Source organism: Triturus cristatus, chromosome 5_1 (genome assembly GCF_964204655.1).
Source record: "Triturus cristatus chromosome 5_1, aTriCri1.1, whole genome shotgun sequence".
NCBI lineage: Eukaryota > Metazoa > Chordata > Amphibia > Caudata > Salamandridae > Triturus > Triturus cristatus.
Genome location: NC_140587.1, coordinates 609,672,584 through 609,691,175, shown reverse-complemented (window position 1 = coordinate 609,691,175; position 18,592 = coordinate 609,672,584). Strand labels below are relative to the sequence as shown.

Below are 18,592 nucleotides of genomic sequence, written 5' to 3'. Positions count from 1 at the left end.
AGCTAAACCCTTCTAGTAAAATAAATACAACGACCTAAATAGCAGTACAACTCTTCCCGAAAAATAAATTAAAACAAAATAAATAGCAGAAATGGACCATCGTACACTAAAACTACGGACCCAAATAACTATATTCCAATGCTCGCAAAACTCGCAGATTACATCAGGTGTGATAGTATAATGTCAGCACGTAATTGTTATCTCAGCTCATCCTGCTATCCATACACACTTGGAATATAATGTGACATTTATTGAGAATTAATAAGGGCAGAAGTTACAACTAAAAAAACTGCCTGCAGCACTGAGCCCATATACACTATAAGACGAGCATATTTTCAAATACAAATGCTGAGTTTTAAGCACGACGGCGTGCTTGCCTACAAAATCATGAATTTTCACGCTCGCTGCTAACATCAGCTGCGATAGTAATTACGACCCAAATCACTCCATTCCAATGCTCGCAAAACTCGCAGATTACATCAGGTGTGATAGTATAATGTCAGCACGTAATTGTTATCTCAGCTCATCCTGCTATCCTTACACACTTGGAATATAATGTGACATTTATTGAGAATTAATAAGGGCAGAAGTTACAACTAAAAAAAATGCCTGCAGCACTGAGCCCATATACACTATAAGACAAGCATAGTTTCAAATACAAATGTTTAGTTTTATGCACGACGGCGTGCTTGTCTACAAAATGATGAATTTTCACGCTCACTGCTAACATCAGCTGCGATAGTATAGTTACAGCACGAAATTGTAACATGAAATCATCCTGCCGTCTTTACATACTTAGAACATGGGATGAGATTCGAGAGGGATTAATAAAGTTAGAGCTTGCAAGTATAAAACACCCGAAAACAGTGAGCCCATGTGGTTACAACAACAAAACAGCACCAAAGGCTAAAGTGATGTTCCTTATAACACAAGCACAGTTGTAAATAAGAAACGTTTGTTTTGGGCAAATGTATACCATTTTACACATCAACACGCTTCACGCTCGCTGCTGATATCAAGTATGATCGTATATTTACGGGACTTCATTCACACATCAAATCATCCTGCTATCCTTACGAAGTCAGTACATGGTGTGCCATTTGTTATATATTCATAAAGGCACAAGGGACAATTATAAAAGAGCCTGAAGCATTGCGCCCATGTACACTATTATTCAAGGGTTTCCTACCCGCATCCACGCTACGCGCACACAGCCACTTCGCAGTGCCCTTCAATTGGGAATAATGTGTGAAAAGGGTAAAAAAATCGGAAGACAGAAAGTCTGGTATGGTGTGAAGTGTCAGCTTGTTTGTGGCAGCTAAAAAACGAAAGAAACCAGGCCAAGATAATTAAGTACATTGAGATGGGCAGTATAGATTGTAATCTCTTCGTTCCCAGCTTCAAAGACATGCAAATGAAGACACAGAGTGATGTGAAAGATCTTTTCCATTCCAATGCCGCAAAGTGAAGACAGCCAAACTCCCGGGAAAATAAATAAAAATAAGCCCAAAAGCAGAAACGGACCATCGTACACTAAAATTACGACCCAAATCACTCCATTCCAATGCCGCAAAATAAAGACAGCTAAACCCTTCCAGTAAAATAAATACAACGACCTGAATAGCAGTACAACTCTTCCGGAAAAATAAATTAAAACAAAATAAATAGCAGAAACGGACCATCGCACACTAAAACTACGGACCCAAATCACTCCATTCCAATGCTCGCAAGACTCGCAGATTACAGCAGGTGTGATAGTGTAATGTCAGCACGTAATTGTGATCTCAGCTCATCCTGCTATCCTTACACACTTGGAATATAATGTGACATTTATTTCAAATTAATAAGAGCACAAGTTACAACTAAAAAAACTGCCTGCAGCACTGAGCCCATATACACTATAAGACGAGCATATTTTCAAATACAAATGCTGAGTTTTAAGCACGACGGCGTGCTTGCTTACAAAATCAGGAATTTTCACGCTCGCTGCTAACATCAGCTGCGATAGTAATTACGACCCAAATCACTCCATTCCAATGCTCGCAAAACTCGCAGATTACATCAGGTGTGATAGTATAATGTCAGCACGTAATTGTTATCTCAGCTCATCCTGCTATCCTTACACACTTGGAATATAATGTGAAATTTATTGAGAATTAATAAGGGCAGAAGTTACAACTAAAAAAAAATGCCTGCAGCACTGAGCCCATATACACTATAAGACAAGCATAGTTTCAAATACAAATGTTTAGTTTTATGCACGACGGCGTGCTTGTCTACAAAATGATGAATTTTCACGCTCACTGCTAACATCAGCTGCGATAGTATAGTTACAGCACGAAATTGTAACATGAAATCATCCTGCCGTCTTTACATACTTAGAACATGGGATGAGATTCGAGAGGGATTGATAAAGTTAGAGCTTGCAAGTATAAAACACCCGAAAACAGTGAGCCCATGTGGTTACAACAACAAAACAGCACCAAAGGCTAAAGTGATGTTCCTTATAACACAAGCACAGTTGTAAATAAGAAACGTTTGTTTTGGGCAAATGTATACCATTTTACACATCAACACGCTTCACGCTCGCTGCTGATATCAAGTATGATCGTATATTTACGGGACTTCATTCACACATCAAATCATCCTGCTATCCTTACGAAGTCAGTACATGGTGTGCCATTTGCTATATATTCATAAAGGCACAAGGGACAACTATAAAAGAGCCTGAAGCAGTGCGCCCATGTACACTATTATTCAAGGGTTTCCTACCCGCATCCACGCTACGCGCACACAGCCACTTCGCAGTCCCCTTCAATTGGGAATAATGTGTGAAAAGGGTAAAAAAATCGGAAGACAGAAAGTCTGGTATGGTGTGAAGTGTCAGCTTGTTTGTGACAGCTGAGAACCGAAACCAGGCCAAGATAATTAAGTACATTGAGATGGGCAGTATAGATTATAATCTCTTCGTTCCCAGCTTCAAAGACATGCAAATGAAGACACAGAGTGATGCGAAAGGTCTTTTCCATTCTAATGCCGCAAAGTAAAAACAGCCAAACTCCCGGGAAAATAAATAAAAATAAGCCCAAAAGCAGAAACGGACCATCGTACACTAAAATTACGACCCAAATCACTCCATTCCAATGCCGCAAAATAAAGACAGCTAAACCCTTCCAGTAAAATAAATACAACGACCTGAATAGCAGTACAACTCTTCCGGAAAAATAAATTAAAACAAAATAAATAGCAGAAACGGACCATCGCACACTAAAACTACGGACCCAAATGACTCCATTCCAATGCTCGCAAGACTCGCAGATTACAGCAGGTGTGATAGTGTAATGTCAGCACGTAATTGTGATCTCAGCTCATCCTGCTATCCTTACACGCTTGGAATATAATGTGTCATTTATTTCAAATTAATAAGAGCACAAGTTACAACTAAAGAAACTGCCTGCAGCATTGAGCCCATATACACTATAAGACGAGCATATTTTCAAATACAAATGCTGAGTTTTAAGCACGACGGCGTGCTTGTCTACAAAATCAGGAATTTTCACGCTCGCTGCTAACATCAGCTGCGATAGTAATTACTACCCAAATCACTCCATTCCAATGCTCGCAAAACTCGCAGATTACATCAGATGTGATAGTATAATGTCAGCACGTAATTGTTATCTCAGCTCATCCTGCTATCCTTACACACTTGGAATATAATGTGTCATTTATTTCAAATTAATAAGGGCAGAAGTTACAACTAAAAAAACTGCCTGCAGCACTGAGCCCATATACACTATAAGACGAGCATATTTTCAAATACAAATGCTGAGTTTTAAGTACGACGGCGTGCTTGTCTACAAAATCAGGAATTTTCACGCTCGCTGCTAACATCAGCTGCGATAGTAATTACGAGCCAAATCACTCCAATCCAATGCCGCAAAATAAAGACAGCTAAACCCTTCTAGTAAAATAAATACAACGACCTAAATAGCAGTACAACTCTTCCGGAAAAATAAATTAAAACAAAATAAATAGCAGAAATGGACCATCGTACACTAAAACTACGGACCCAAATCACTCCATTCCAATGCTCGCAAGACTCCAAGATTACATCAGGTGTGATAATGTAATGTCAGCACGTATTTGTTATCTTAGCTCATCCTGCTATCCTTACACACTTGGAATATAATGTGACATTTAATAAGGGCAGAAGTTACAACTAAAAACACTGCCTGCAGCACTGAGCACATATACACTATAAGATGAGCATATTTTCAAATACAAATGCTGAGTTTTAAGCATGACGGCGTGCTTGTCTACAAAATCAGGAAATTTCACGCTCGCTGCTAACATCAGCTGCAATAGTAATTACGACCCAAATCACTCCATTCCAATGCTCGCAAAACTCCCAGATTACATCAGGTGTGATAGTATAATGTCAGCACGTAATTGTTATCTCAGCTCATCCTGCTATCCTTACACACTTGGAATATAATGTGACATTTATTGAGAATTAATAAGGGCACAAGTTACAACTAAAAAAGCTGCCTGCAGCAGTGAGCCCATATACACTATAAGACGAGCATATTTTCAAATACAAATGCTGAGTTTTAAGCACGACGGCGTGCTTCTCTACAAAATCAGGAATTTTCACGCTCGCTGCTAACATCAGCTGCGATAGTAATTACGAGCCAAATCACTCCATTCCAATGCCGCAAAATGAAGACAGCTAAACCCTTCTAGTAAAATAAATACAACGACCTAAATAGCAGTACAACTCTTCCGAAAAAATAAATTAAAACAAAATAAATAGCAGAAATGGACCATCGTACACTAAAACTACGGACCCAAATCACTCCATTCCAATGCTCGCAAAACTCCAAGATTACATCAGGTGTGATAGTGTAATGTCAGCACGTATTTGTTATCTTAGCTCATCCTGCTATGCTTACACACTTGGAGTATAATGTGACATTTATTCAGAATTAATACGGGCAGAAGTTAGAACTAAAAAAACTGCCTGCAGCACTGAGCCCATATACACTATAAGACGAGCATATTCCCAAATACAAATGCTGAGTTTTAAGCACGACGCCGTGCTTGTCTACAAAATCAGGAATTTTCACGCTCGCCGCTAACATCAGCTGCGATAGTAATTCTGACCCAAATCACTCCATCCCAATGCTCGCAAAACTCGCAGATTACATCAGGTGTGATAGTATAATGTCAGCACGTAATTGTTATCTCAGCTCATCCTGCCATCCTTACACACTTGGAATATAATGTGACATTTATTGATAATTAATAAGGGCAGAAGTTACAACTAAAAAAAACTGCCTGCAGCACTGAGCCCATATACACTATAAGACAAGCATATTTTCAAATACAAATGCTGAGTTTTAAGCACGACGGCGTGCTTGTCTACAAAATCAGGAAATTTCACGCTCGCTGCTAACATCAGCTGCAATAGTAAATACGACCCAAATCACTCCATTCCAATGCTCGCAAAACTCCCAGATTACATCAGGTGTGATAGTATAATGTCAGCACGTAATTGTTATCTCAGCTCATCCTGCTATCCTTACACACTTGGAATATAATGTGACATTTATTGAGAATTAATAAGGGCACAAGTTACAACTAAAAAAACTGCCTGCAGCAGTGAGCCCATATACACTATAAGACGAGCATATTTTCAAATACAAATGCTGAGTTTTAAGCACGACGGCGTGCTTCTCTACAAAATCAGGAATTTTCACGCTCGCTGCTAACATCAGCTGCGATAGTAATTACGAGCCAAATCACTCCATTCCAATGCCGCAAAATGAAGACAGCTAAACCCTTCTAGTAAAATAAATACAACGACCTAAATAGCAGTACAACTCTTCCGGAAAAATAAATTAAAACAAAATAAATAGCAGAAATGGACCATCGTACACTAAAACTACGGACCCAAATCACTCCATTCCAATGCTCTCAAAACTCCAAGATTACATCAGGTGTGATAGTGTAATGTCAGCACGTACTTGTTATCTTAGCTCATCCTGCTATACTTACACACTTGGAATATAATGTGACATTTATTCAGAATTAATACGGGCAGAAGTTACAACTAAAAAAACTGCCTGCAGCACTGAGCCCATATACACTATAAGACGAGCATATTCCCAAATACAAATGCTGAGTTTTAAGCACGACGCCGTGCTTGTCTACAAAATCAGGAATTTTCACGCTCGCTGCTAACATCAGCTGCGATAGTAATTCTGACCCAAATCACTCCATTCCAATGCACGCAAAACTCGCAGATTACATCAGGTGTGATAGTATAATGTCAGCACGTAATTGTTATCTCAGCTCATCCTGCTATCCTTACACACTTGGAATATAATGTGACATTTATTGAGAATTAATAAGGGCAGAAGTTACAACTAAAAAAACTGCCTGCAGCACTGAGCCCATATACACTATAAGACGAGCATATTTGCAAATACAAATGCTGAGTTTTAAGCACGACGCCGTGCTTGTCTACAAAATCAGGAATTTTCACGCTCGCTGCTAACATCAGCTGCGATAGTAATTACGACCCAAATCACTCCATTCCAATGCTCGCAAAACTCGCAGATTACATCAGGTGTGATAGTATAATGTCAGCACGTAATTGTTATCTCAGCTCATCCTGCTATCCTTACACACTTGGAATATAATGTGACATTTATTGAGAATTAATAAGGGCACAAGTTACAACTAAAAAAACTGCCTGCAGCAGTGAGCACATATACACAATAAGACGAGCATATTTTCAAATACAAATGCTGAGTTTTAAGCACAACGGCGTGCTTGTCTACAAAATCAGGAATTTTCACGCTCGCTGCTAACATCAGCTGCGATAGTAATTACGAGCCAAATCACTCCATTCCAATGCTCGCAAAACTGGCAGATTACAGCAGGTGTGATAGTATAATGTCAGCACGTAATTGTTATCTCAGCTCATCCTGCTATCCTTACACACTCGGAATATAATGTGACATTTATTGTGAATTAATAAGGGCAGAAGTTACAACTAAAAAAAATGCCTGCAGCACTGAGCCCATATACACTATAAAACAAGCATAGTTTCAAATACAAATGTTTAGTTTTATGCACGACGGCGTGCTTGTCTACAAAATGATGAATTTTCACGCTCACTGCTAACATCAGCTGCGATAGTATAGTTACAGCACGAAATTGTAACATGAAATCATCCTGCCGTCTTTACACACTTAGAACATGGGATGAGATTCGAGAGGGATTAATAAAGTTAGAGCTTGCAAGTATAAAACACCCGAAAACAGTGAGCCCATGTGGTTACAACAACAAAATAGCACCAAAGGCTAAACTGATGTTCCTTATAACACGAGCACAGTTGTAAATAAGAAACGTTTGTTTTGGGCAAATGTATACCATTTTACACATCAACACGCTTCACGCTCGCTGCTGATATCAAGTATGATCGTATATTTACGGGACTTCATTCACACATCAAATCATCCTGCTATCCTTACGAAGTCAGTACATGGTGTGCCATTTGCTATATATTCATAAAGGCACAAGGGACAATTATAAAAGAGCCTGAAGCATTGCGCCCATGTACACTATTATTCAAGGGTTTCCTACCCGCATCCACGCTACGCGCACACAGCCACTTCGCAGTGCCCTTCAATTGGGAATAATGTGTGAAAAGGGTAAAAAAATCGGAAGACAGAAAGTCTGGTATGGTGTGAAGCGTCAACTTGTTTGTGACAGCTGAGAACCGAAACCAGGCCAAGATAATGAAGTACATTAAAATGGGCAGTATAGATTGTAATCTCTTCGTTCCCAGCCTCAAAGAGATGCAAATGAAGACACAGAGTGATGCGAAAGGTCTTTTCCATTCAAATGCCACAAAGTAAAGACAGCCAAACTCCCGGGAAAATAAATCAAAACGCGCTAAATAGCAATGCAACTCTCCCGGGAAAATAAATAAACATAAGCAAAAAAGCAGAAAAAGGAACATCGTACACTAAAATTACGAGCCAAATCACTCCATTCCAATGCAGCAAAATAACACAGCTAAACCCTTCTAGTTACATAAGTAAAACGCGCTAAATAACAGTGTAATTGTTCTGAAAAAAAAAATGAAAACAAAATAAATAGCAGAAACGGACCATCGTACACTAAAAGTACGGAACCAATTCACTCCATTCCAATGCCTCAAAGAAAACACAGCTAATAAAACACGCTATGGACCCAATTCAAAGTAAACACAGCTATAATAATAAAACACGCTACTGACCCAATTCACTTCATTCCAATGCCTCAAACTAAACACAGCTAAACTCTTTCAGCAATAGCCACGAAAAGAAACAAAAGAGTTCCAACTGAAACACTTCATGCCACATAAAGCATGTTTACTGTAGTTAGGCGGTGCTGCGTGGGCGTTCTTAAAAAAGTAAAGGCTGATCGACAAAGGGCATTAGCCTGTCAGAAACCAACACACTAAAACAGACAAGCTCAGGAACCAATTACTGACAAAGAGCTGCAGTAGGCGGAGATTCAACACATTTACAAATTACTTAATGCCTCGGAGAGGCAGCGCATGCGCTGCCCTATGCGAGACCTAAAAACAACAATTGATGGACAGAATGCAGAACAATGTCATACATTCACCCCAGTACAGAGATCTGGGCCTAAATCCATCGTTTTTTTGCTCACCATGCCATTCCAGTTTGAACCCAGCCATATGCAAATCAGTCTTGACCCTGTGCCCCATGGGAACAGTCCAGCCCGAACTGCCAAGCCAGGTCCTCCCTGGACTTGAAACAAGCATCCTAGGACCGGTTTCGGGCTTTCAGCCCTCATCAGCCAGGATAGCTTGATTCCAGTGGCATGGAGAGCAAGGGACTCACGTCTGAGCATACCCTTCCCACTCGGGGTTTGTTTGTTGTAACGCTTTTCACCCTAAGTGGGATGGGTATTCCCAGACGTGGGACCCGTGCTCACTACGCCACTGGAGTCAAGCTATCCTGGCTGATGACGGCTGATAGCCTGAAACCGGTCCTAGGATGCTTGATTCCGGTCCAGGGAAGACATGGCTTAGCAGTTCGGGCTGGCCTGTTCCCATGAGGCACAGGGTCAAGACTGATTTGCATATGGCCATGTCTAAACTGGGGTGGTGTAGTGGGCAAAAGAACGATGGATTTAACCCAGATCTCTTGACTGGGGGAGAATGTTTGCATTGTCAGCATTCCGTCCATCATTTGTTTGTTGTAACGCTTTTCACCCTAAGTGGGATGGGTATTCCCAGACGTGGGACCCGTGCTCACTACGCCACTGGAGTCAGGCTATCCTGGCTGATGACGGCTGATAGCCTGAAACCGGTCCTAGGATGCTTGATTCCGGTCCAGGGAAGACATGGCTTAGCAGTTCGGGCTGGACTGTTCCCATGAGGCACAGGGTCAAGACTGATTTGCATATGGCCATGTCTAAACTGGGGTGGTGTAGTGGGCAAAAGAACGATGGATTTAACCCAGATCTCTTGACTGGGGGAGAATGTTTGCATTGTCAGCATTCCGTCCATCATTTGTTTGTCTTTTGTTTGTTGTAAACCTGCATTGAGCCCATCACTTCCCATGAGCCCAACAATATAGTGACAAGGGATAGATGCTCGGTCTGCTTCCACATCCGGAACCTAAACACACAAGGTAGAGGTGCTCGGGGACGAGAGTCCTGTTCTATAGAGGAAGTCCTTAATCAGCGGGAGTCTTTACAGAAAAAGCTCACAGGTTGTTTTGGCTCAAAATCCAGTGTATCAAAGGGTTACTTTAAACAGCAATGTTTTTCTAGCTACAGGAGACGTTTAACTCTCTTTAGCTGTAAACTTTCAGGCCCTCTGGTCCTATCAGAACACACACCAAATACCCAATACTGGACATAAGTGTTCAATCTATGAAACCAGAGGTGACAACAATGTAGCCATCAGACGTTTCATAAAATAATAATGCATATTTGAACAATTGGGCAGGAGGAGAAGAGTACTCGGATGCAGTCCAAGTAACGTGGCATGTGTCCACAGAAACTGAGTACACACATTAATTCCAAAGTCATCAGTTCCTGTTTGCTGTGCAGACACCAGTCACAGTAACAGGTTTTATAATACTAAATGCCACGTAGAGATTGACAATCAGTTTTTTCACTTTCGTGAAGGGATATGGTTACAATTAAATACTTTTGATTCAAAAGGTTTATACACACATCTATACATCAAATAAAATACAATATCAGAGACTCAGACAGATTGTGAATGCACACTCGGTTGTATCAAGCTGTATGCACAAGCAAAATAATAAAAATGAAGTTTTAGTTGTTATACGTTTATATCTGCAAGTTAATTTTTCAGAATGTGTACATGATTGCATACTATGTTTATCAGGACATGAAATGTTATAGATGATTGGAGAACATACTGACATTTTTGCTGACCCAGTGAATTGTTGGGACGTATTAGCAATAACGCCAAGGATTTTAAACGTAAGACAACACAGGCTTAAAATATTACCATTGAAAATGTACTATTGTAACTTTATCAGACCCCAAATTTTTTAATACAGATATTGGTGCTGCAGACATTGGCTGAGAGAACCTTACAAGGTCTGGAATGAGTTTATGCATTAAACCAAAACCAAATTCAGCAGTTCTAAGAACCAGATGGTATTCTTGCACATGGGAGAAACCTTGAATAGCATAACTGGCTTGCTCCAGAAGATGGGCTCATGCCAAAATACAACTTCTGCGTCCCAATACCATACACCACTTGTTTACAATAACATCTTATGCCAAGCTTGATCTCTTACTCTGCATGCGAACCTGATGGGTCTTCAGAAAAAGCATGGAAATAGACGGTTGCACCGTAGCAAGACACTTAAAATATGTTTTTGCCAACTGTTCGTGGAACTGCACACACATGGACTTTTTCACACATTATGCCTGAGGGAAGAAAAACTGAAGAAAAATCCAACATAAACCCAAGGAAAGCTATTCATTTGATCAGTAGAAAGTAGACATGGAAATGTATAATCTGCAAAGATTTCTATGCACAATCCAGGGATCTTTGTGAATCCCAGAAAAAGAAATTACTCAAATCATCAGGAAAAAAAGTTAAGATGCATGTCTTTCCGATTCTTCTTGAAAACGTTTAATAAGTAGGCACAATGTTTTTAGTTTTGTAGAAAGTGCTTCAAGTCCACCTACTGAGCAGCATAATCCTGATGCAGATAAACTAACGATAACATAAAACGCAACAGGGTGACTGTTTTTAAACGTCATTGGAGAAGAAAACACGGGGGAAATGACTTTTGCTGATAAGGAAGCTGTATCAAAAAGTAAATACCAGCACTGAAATTACAGAAGTGGTGGACAACCTGTGCTACTTTAAACGTGGATCTTCAGCCGAGTTTACGTAGCAGTCGCTTTTTCTGCAGCATCACAGGTGGTCAGACCACTGCTGTGCTCAGTTTAGTAGGAAGGAGCCTGGTAAACTGGCGGAAATGACCTAAAGAGGCTTGCGGTAGAAACTTGCGGTAGACATATGGAGTGACAGTGATCTCAGTGATGAGACCATTTATTTTCTTACCTCTGAATACAGCAGCATGCTTTTTTAAGGAAGGACCACGATCAATGAAAAAAATGTTTAAATTGCTCTTGTTCTCTTCATTTCCTATAAATACATCTTATCTATGTTCAGCTATTTGATATTTAGATGACTCCAAAATGTATATGCATATCTCACAACTATGCATTAGCCAAATATCAGATTATTTGAATTTCAATTTAAAGACAAATAGACTGATGATTACAGCATGTCTTGGTTGAAATGATCAGCTACAGGAAAATCATTAAAGGGAATAAAATGTTGACACTGCAGAGAACACAAAAGTGGGGTGGTGAATTACACAGGTTGTGTGTCCTGTAGTCCAGCCCAGCTATTATTACAATACTAATAAGAGATGTGGTGCCTTTACTAATCGGTCAGTCAGATTGTTTGGAGCTAACTGAGGGTCTGACTACCAGAAGTCAGTGTGGATCTGAAAACAACAATGCTTGTAAAATATTTACATTTTGTGACATGAGCATGCAGGTCCAAGACGAAAAAGCTTCAGGTATCACTTCTTACCTTCACTAACCAAGAAAGAAGCCATGTAAAATGCTACTTTAATAGCCTGCAGGGAATGCGATGTGCTTGATGGAAACTTCCACTCGTAAGGGTTTTTCTCTGGGTGCCACTGCGTGCCATAGATAGGATACTTGTAAGCTGCGGGAAACAAAGAGGGCAGGATATGTGGTTATTGGGAGTGTAGGGGTGGAGGATTCACAACCAGAACCTTGTCAATTCCTCAAAGGATTTAACAAAAATAGTACAGTCCTCAATCAACACCGCGGCTACGTGGAGAGCACAATTAAACTGAATATGATCACAAGGCATTAAGCACCCACTACAAGAAAAGCCGGATAGTACAACATGAAGTATACTCGTGTAACTAACTGCATTTCAGAAGCGCAGAAGCTTCGACAGCCATAGCATGGTTTGACACCCCTCACTCCCGAGCTACAATCCAATATCGAATTGCTCTGCCGGTCCAAATGCTAAAATAAAGTAGGGCTGTAGACTAGACCTGTTGGCAGTGTATCAACTTAACCACCTCAACCAGATAACACCGAGGATTGGTTTCCAGGTTACCTCCAGCTTTAATCGAGTGCCCAGTGTGATGGATGCACCATAGTCAATGTGGCAGCATGTGATAAAGTAGTCTGTCAGATGTCACAATAATAGAGGCAGAGAATAAGAGAGAGTTATGATAACATGCATGAGGATCAAAAATGGGGACATATTTGAAGATGTAGAATTAATTTCCCACACTCTCAATATTATTTAAGCGAGAATGACGCCCCACTGTCTGCTCATAACAGAGTTCCTATTGATCTCCCCTTGTCGCCATTCAAACTGGGCATTAAGTATCTTGGGTTCATCTTGGACGAGAAACAACCTACAAGCCCTCATCAATTCACTTGCCAAAGGGGTACAATTTTAAATAAAATTCCTACGACGAATCAATCTTTTCATCACTGATCTGGATTTCAAACAAGTAGTTCCATCCCTGGTGCTATGGAGGAAAGTGACCACATCTTGCTTATTATGATCTCACTTCACTGACTTCTCATAAGACAAGAAGACAAGAAGCATGTTCAAGCTAGCAGCCATCACACATAAGGCACTTTACGGTGGAAAAGAAATTACATTTGCCAGAAACTAGACATCTCTTGTGGCCAATGTCCACTTCAGAGCAATGACACTCTTCACCCTGAAATGACAGACTTAAGATGGAAAAAACTCTAAAGTATGGCTTCTTGTGATGTGCACTCAGACTGTGGAATCCTATTCCGCCCCCATTTGGAAAAAAAACTGCCTATGAAACTTTACGATTATGGTTTTAGCTTCACTTTCATCTACATTCAACCATGATTAGGTTACACTGAAACTTAATCTGTTCCCAAAATTACCACTGCTACTATTTTTGTAAATATATATTCATATTAGATCTAACATCCTTGGTGTGGTATTTCATTTTGCCTTCACCCCTCCTGTTTTCTGATTTTGCTTTTGTTGGCATTAGGACTAAAATTAGGGTGAACTAGTGCTAAAGTGCTTATGCTCTCTCCCTAAAACATGGATAAACTGGCCTACATCTGATTGGTTATTTAATTTACTTGTACATCCTTAGTAAATGGTACTACATGTACTCAGGGCCTGTAAAATAAATGCTATTGGTGGGCAGTCGTGCCACCCATGGGAAGTAGCCTTCCAAACAAGTGCAGTTTCAAGCTGCCACTTTGACTTGGCAATTTAAACCTTTTGCCAGGCCTAAACCTTCTGTTTTTAATACTAATACGTCTCACATGAGGTAGGTCCTAAAGGCTCATAGAGCATGGTGCACTGTATTTAAAAATTCGGGCTCATCCTTAAGTTTTACATGTCCTGCCAGTGAAAACCTCTTAAATAAATTTTTCACTGTTACAATGCCTAGTTCTCCCCGTAAAGAACAATGGGTTACCATTCTCACTTAATAAGTGATACATTTGGATTCAGAGCAGATAGAGATATGCTGTTTACACTCATAAATGTAATTCAAAACATGGTGAAGTCAGATTTTAAGTCACAATTCTGAAAATACCACTTTTAGAAAGTTGGAATTTTCTGGTCCTTACCATTTGTGCTTTCTGCCAGTGTACTGCGTCAAATACCTGTGAATAGTTCTGTAGTTTGGGGTTTGTGTACTCCTTCCAGACAGTGATACAAAGGGGGCTTAGGTGTGGACAGATGGGCAATCATGGCAGGATGACTAGGAGGAGCTGCACCCAGCTCCATTTGCACTTCAAAGGACTACCTCACACCAACACAAAGGGATGACACCTTTTCCACCCCTTGCCCCCAACTTCTTAGAATCTTGACAGGGGAAGGGAAGAACTTTCCAGAACCAGATATGGGGGTAGGACAGGGTGTTCCCCCACACAAAGGCTGGCACCAAGTATAAATATTGTACCTCCAGAGTCACTCATTAGAACACTACAGAAGAAGGTCTGCCCTCCTGCTGAGGACAGACTTGCTGTCTGAGAAGACTGGTCCGGTTTACCTTTATACCACGCTAACCTGAGTGACTACAAGGGTCAGTTAGTTGGCCTCCTGTTTGTGCTAAGGGTATATAACAAGCTCCAGAGACCTACCTGCAACTGCCCCGCTGACCTGCTGCAACAGGACCTGCCTGGTCCTGCCTGAGCCTCTGTTGGAGTGAGTTCCTGATCCCCAAGAGATGACCCCAGGTTCTGGACCCTTGGCTGTCATTAGTCTGAGCTACTACCAAGAAGAAAAGGTGAAATTCTGAAGTTTAGGATCTACATGAGCAGACACAGAACCCTTTGCGGTGAGAATCTATCTGCAGCTAACAACAACCGAACAATGCGCAGGTCCGGTGAAGATCTGCTACAATGACTGCCAGCGACAACCAACAATGTGAAATCTGCACTTCACGCTATAACAGCGACTATCTGCAACGCTTTCCTTGTTCCTTTGGCTTCCTCCTCCGCTAATGGAACTCTGTGCGCCAGACTTTGAGAAGGTAACTTTTTCAGCAAAACGAACCTGGTCCCCTGTATCTGACCCATGCTCCATCACAGTCAGCCTGAACTTGTGACTTTTCCCCCAGACACACATGACTAGATGGCAATGAGTGGCACTTTAAGCTTTTAGGTGCTATAGTTACTTAAAACTTTAAAATTAAAATTGCATATCTCTGGTTCTATTGATTGTATTTTTGTCACTCTGGTATCTTTTTATTTAATAAAATGTACTCTATATTTAAAACATGGTTTAAGATTTTTCTTGTGTTGTGTTTCAATTTATCACTGTTTGTGATGCATAGATGCTGTGAGAAATTAGGTTGTTGGTTGACTGGGGTGTAAACCCTGGTCAAGCAAAAGTCACAATCCCTGGAAGGATTAATCACAAAAAGTAACTAAATTAACCTGTGCTTAACTCTGGGTACCTTGGCACAAAAACAGCCAGGCTTAACTTAGAGACAATGTGTGAAGTATTTATGCAGCACACAAACAGTGAACAAAAAGAGAAAACACAACCCGAGAAAAATCTTAAACCAATTGAGTAAATTATAATAAATTATTTAACACCAAAATGGCGAAATACAATTAGTAGAACCAGAGTTATTAATTTTAGAGAATAAATTGCAATATAAAGTGCCAACCGTGGCTATCTGGTTGCGCTGGACAGGATCAAAGTCAAAAGTTGAAGCCGACCGCAAACGAGTGCCGGTCGGATACTGTCCCAGATTAGTCCCACTGAAGTGTTGCCTTCTCAAGCTTTGGGCCAATAGTCCCATTCACGTTAGAGGGTCACTTGGAGCAAGGAGAGCATCACGGGCGGCAGTCGGCGTTGTGCGTAGAACAGTCCAGGCATCACGGACAGGTGTGCTGGAGCTTTGCATTGGCGGTCCCCCATGGGCTGTTGATGCTGCTGTGTGAACAGATGGGCTGGCAGCGGCTTGCACTGATTTTCAGGATGAGCGGCGCAGTTACGGCTCAAAGAGACCTGCTCGCAGTCACAAAGAGACCAAAGGCATGCTTTGGACAGAAACATCAAGGATCCAGGACCTGAGAGGCAACACTTGGAGAGTAATGAACTCGCTGAAGACATGTCCAGAAGCTTATTGGTGAGCCTTTTTTTTCTGAGGCACAGGTGAGGAAGCCAGCACACTAGCGGTTTGATTCACTCTCAGTCCTGGGTTCAAGATTAAGTTCCAAGTCCAGTTCTTCTTCCCCACACAAGAGGGCAGCAGGTCAGCACAGCAGGGCAACAGCTTCTTTAGAGTGGCAGTCCAGCAGAGTGGCAGTCCTTTCAGCAGCATAGCAGTCATTCTTCCTGGCAAAGTATACACAGGTCCAGAAATGTACTGAAGAGTTGGTGTCTGAGGTCCTTCTTTTATATCCTGGTGCCCTGGTTCTCGAAGGTATGAGAAGCTTCTAGACAGTGGCTGTGAAGTGTATCAAATTTCCTGCCGCCCCTGCCCTGGCTCCAAGCTAGCTTAAGTGACAATGTAGGGTTGTTAGCCCCTTTGTGCGACGGCAGAGCACAGGCTAATCAGGTGTAAGTGTGGCTGTGCTAAGCTTTGCCCCTATCCTGCCAACAGAGGGCCCATTTGGGCAAACTTAATCCCACTTTTGTATGACTGTCTGGGAGGAACTCAAGAAGTCTGTTAGTTACACCTAATCATGTGACCCAGGCCAGGCTACAAGCACAAAAGCACTAAGGGCAGAAAAATGCCAACTCTCTAAAAGTGGCATTTTTAAAATTCTGAATAAAAACCCGGCTTTACCATTAAATAGGGCTCTTCACCACTATTCCAAAGACAGGAAAGTCGATGTAACCAACAGCTCCCAATTGGAAATTACAGCTTATTAAATGTAATAAGGAATCCCCAATGTTATCCCATGAGAGCGATAGGCCTCACAGTAGTGAAAAACAAATTTGGGTGTTCTTCACTACCAGGACATGTAAAACTTCAGGGCATGTAAAACTTAAAAGTACATGTCCATCCTTTAAATTAAAGAGTACCATGCCCTATTGACTACCTAGGGCCTACTTTAGGGATGAGTTATAAAAGAGGAGTTTAAGGTTTGGCAAGGGGATTTAAATGTCAAGAGGACATGGCAATTTAACACTGCATTCAGGCTGTAATTGAGGCCTGGGACACGTTTTACAGGGCTATGTAAGTAAATGGCACAATATGTTCTGCAGGCCCACTGGTAGCATTTAATTTACAGGCCCTGGGTATATGGTATATCACTCTTACAAGAAAATATAATAGGCCAATTTGGCATGTGTCAATAAACTAGGTTTAGGGGAGTGAGCACTTTAGCACTGGTCAGCAGTGGTAAAATGCACAGAGTCCTAAGGCCAACAAGAGCAAAACTCCAGCAAAAAGTGGAGGTAAGTAGGCAAAACGTTTGGGGGTAGACCACCCTAAGGCTGACAGATCTAACACATGTCCCCCAGCTGAAAAGGGGGAGAACTACCTACCTGCTGGGAGCTCTCATCTGTAAGGCAGAAGAACCTGGAGAGACCATCAGCATTAGAGTGGTCTGACTGAGGTCTATGGGCCACATGTATAAAGCTTAATGCTTGCGATTACCCAATAGCAAATTTGGTCATTCGCTATTTGGTAATCACAATCTATATGTACAAAAGTATTATACACTTTCTGCGAATCCCTGTGGGTTGCAAGTAGACCTACCTCATGAATATTAATGAGGTATGTCTTAGTTTGCGACCCATTGGGAATTGCAAAAATCACAGGGATGGTGGCTTGCTGGGGGCCAGAAGACCACAATGTATGTGATTGCTTTTAATGAAGGGAACCTTTTTTTTTTTCAAACTCAGCCAGTTTTCCTTAAATTACAACAGGGTGCATTTAAAAAGAAAAAATGAAGCGTTTAAGTTTTAATTTTTAAGAGTAGGCAGTGGTCCATGGGACCACCACCTGCTCTTCCTAAAAATTATTTTTTTCATTCTCAAACAGGAAGGGGTTCCAAAGGGACCCCTTCCCATTTGCGAATGGCTTACCACCAACTTTGAGTTGGTGATAAAGTGTGAATGTTGTGCGATCGCATTTCTGTCACAAAACATTTGTATATACCAATGTGAATCGATATTTGGAAGGGACACCCTAAAAACACCCCTTCCAGATACCAATTCACAAACCCATATTGCAATTTGATAATAGGTCACTAAATCCCAGTTATGGCTTTGTACATTTGAAAATGCTTTTTGCGGTCACAAATGTGCCGATTGTGTAAATCAGCACATTTGCGACCACAAAATAGCTTTGTACGTGTAGCCCCATATTCCATGGTAAACTCCATTCCCTGTATGGAGATAGCCCACTTCAACAACTTTGGATTCTCACCCGTCATTTGCTTTAGCCATCTGAAGAGCCGGTGGTCTGTCTAAACC

At 41.1% G+C, this 18,592-nt stretch overlaps 2 protein-coding genes across 2 annotated transcripts in view; one reads left to right on the top strand and one right to left on the bottom strand.

Annotated features, from left to right (window-relative positions):
• The window catches only part of GGH (gamma-glutamyl hydrolase), a 161,202-nt gene that overhangs the window by 8,575 nt on the left and 134,035 nt on the right, over window positions 1-18,592 (bottom strand). The window contains exon 8 of the mRNA XM_085605539.1: window positions 12,188-12,325. Coding sequence (XP_085461665.1) covers window positions 12,188-12,325 — 138 coding nt within the window. The remainder of the gene's footprint in view (window positions 1-12,187; window positions 12,326-18,592) is intronic.
• LOC146831274 (uncharacterized) overlaps window positions 1-18,592 on the top strand; it is a 210,733-nt gene that overhangs the window by 105,875 nt on the left and 86,266 nt on the right. The gene's annotated exons all lie outside the window — the stretch shown is intronic.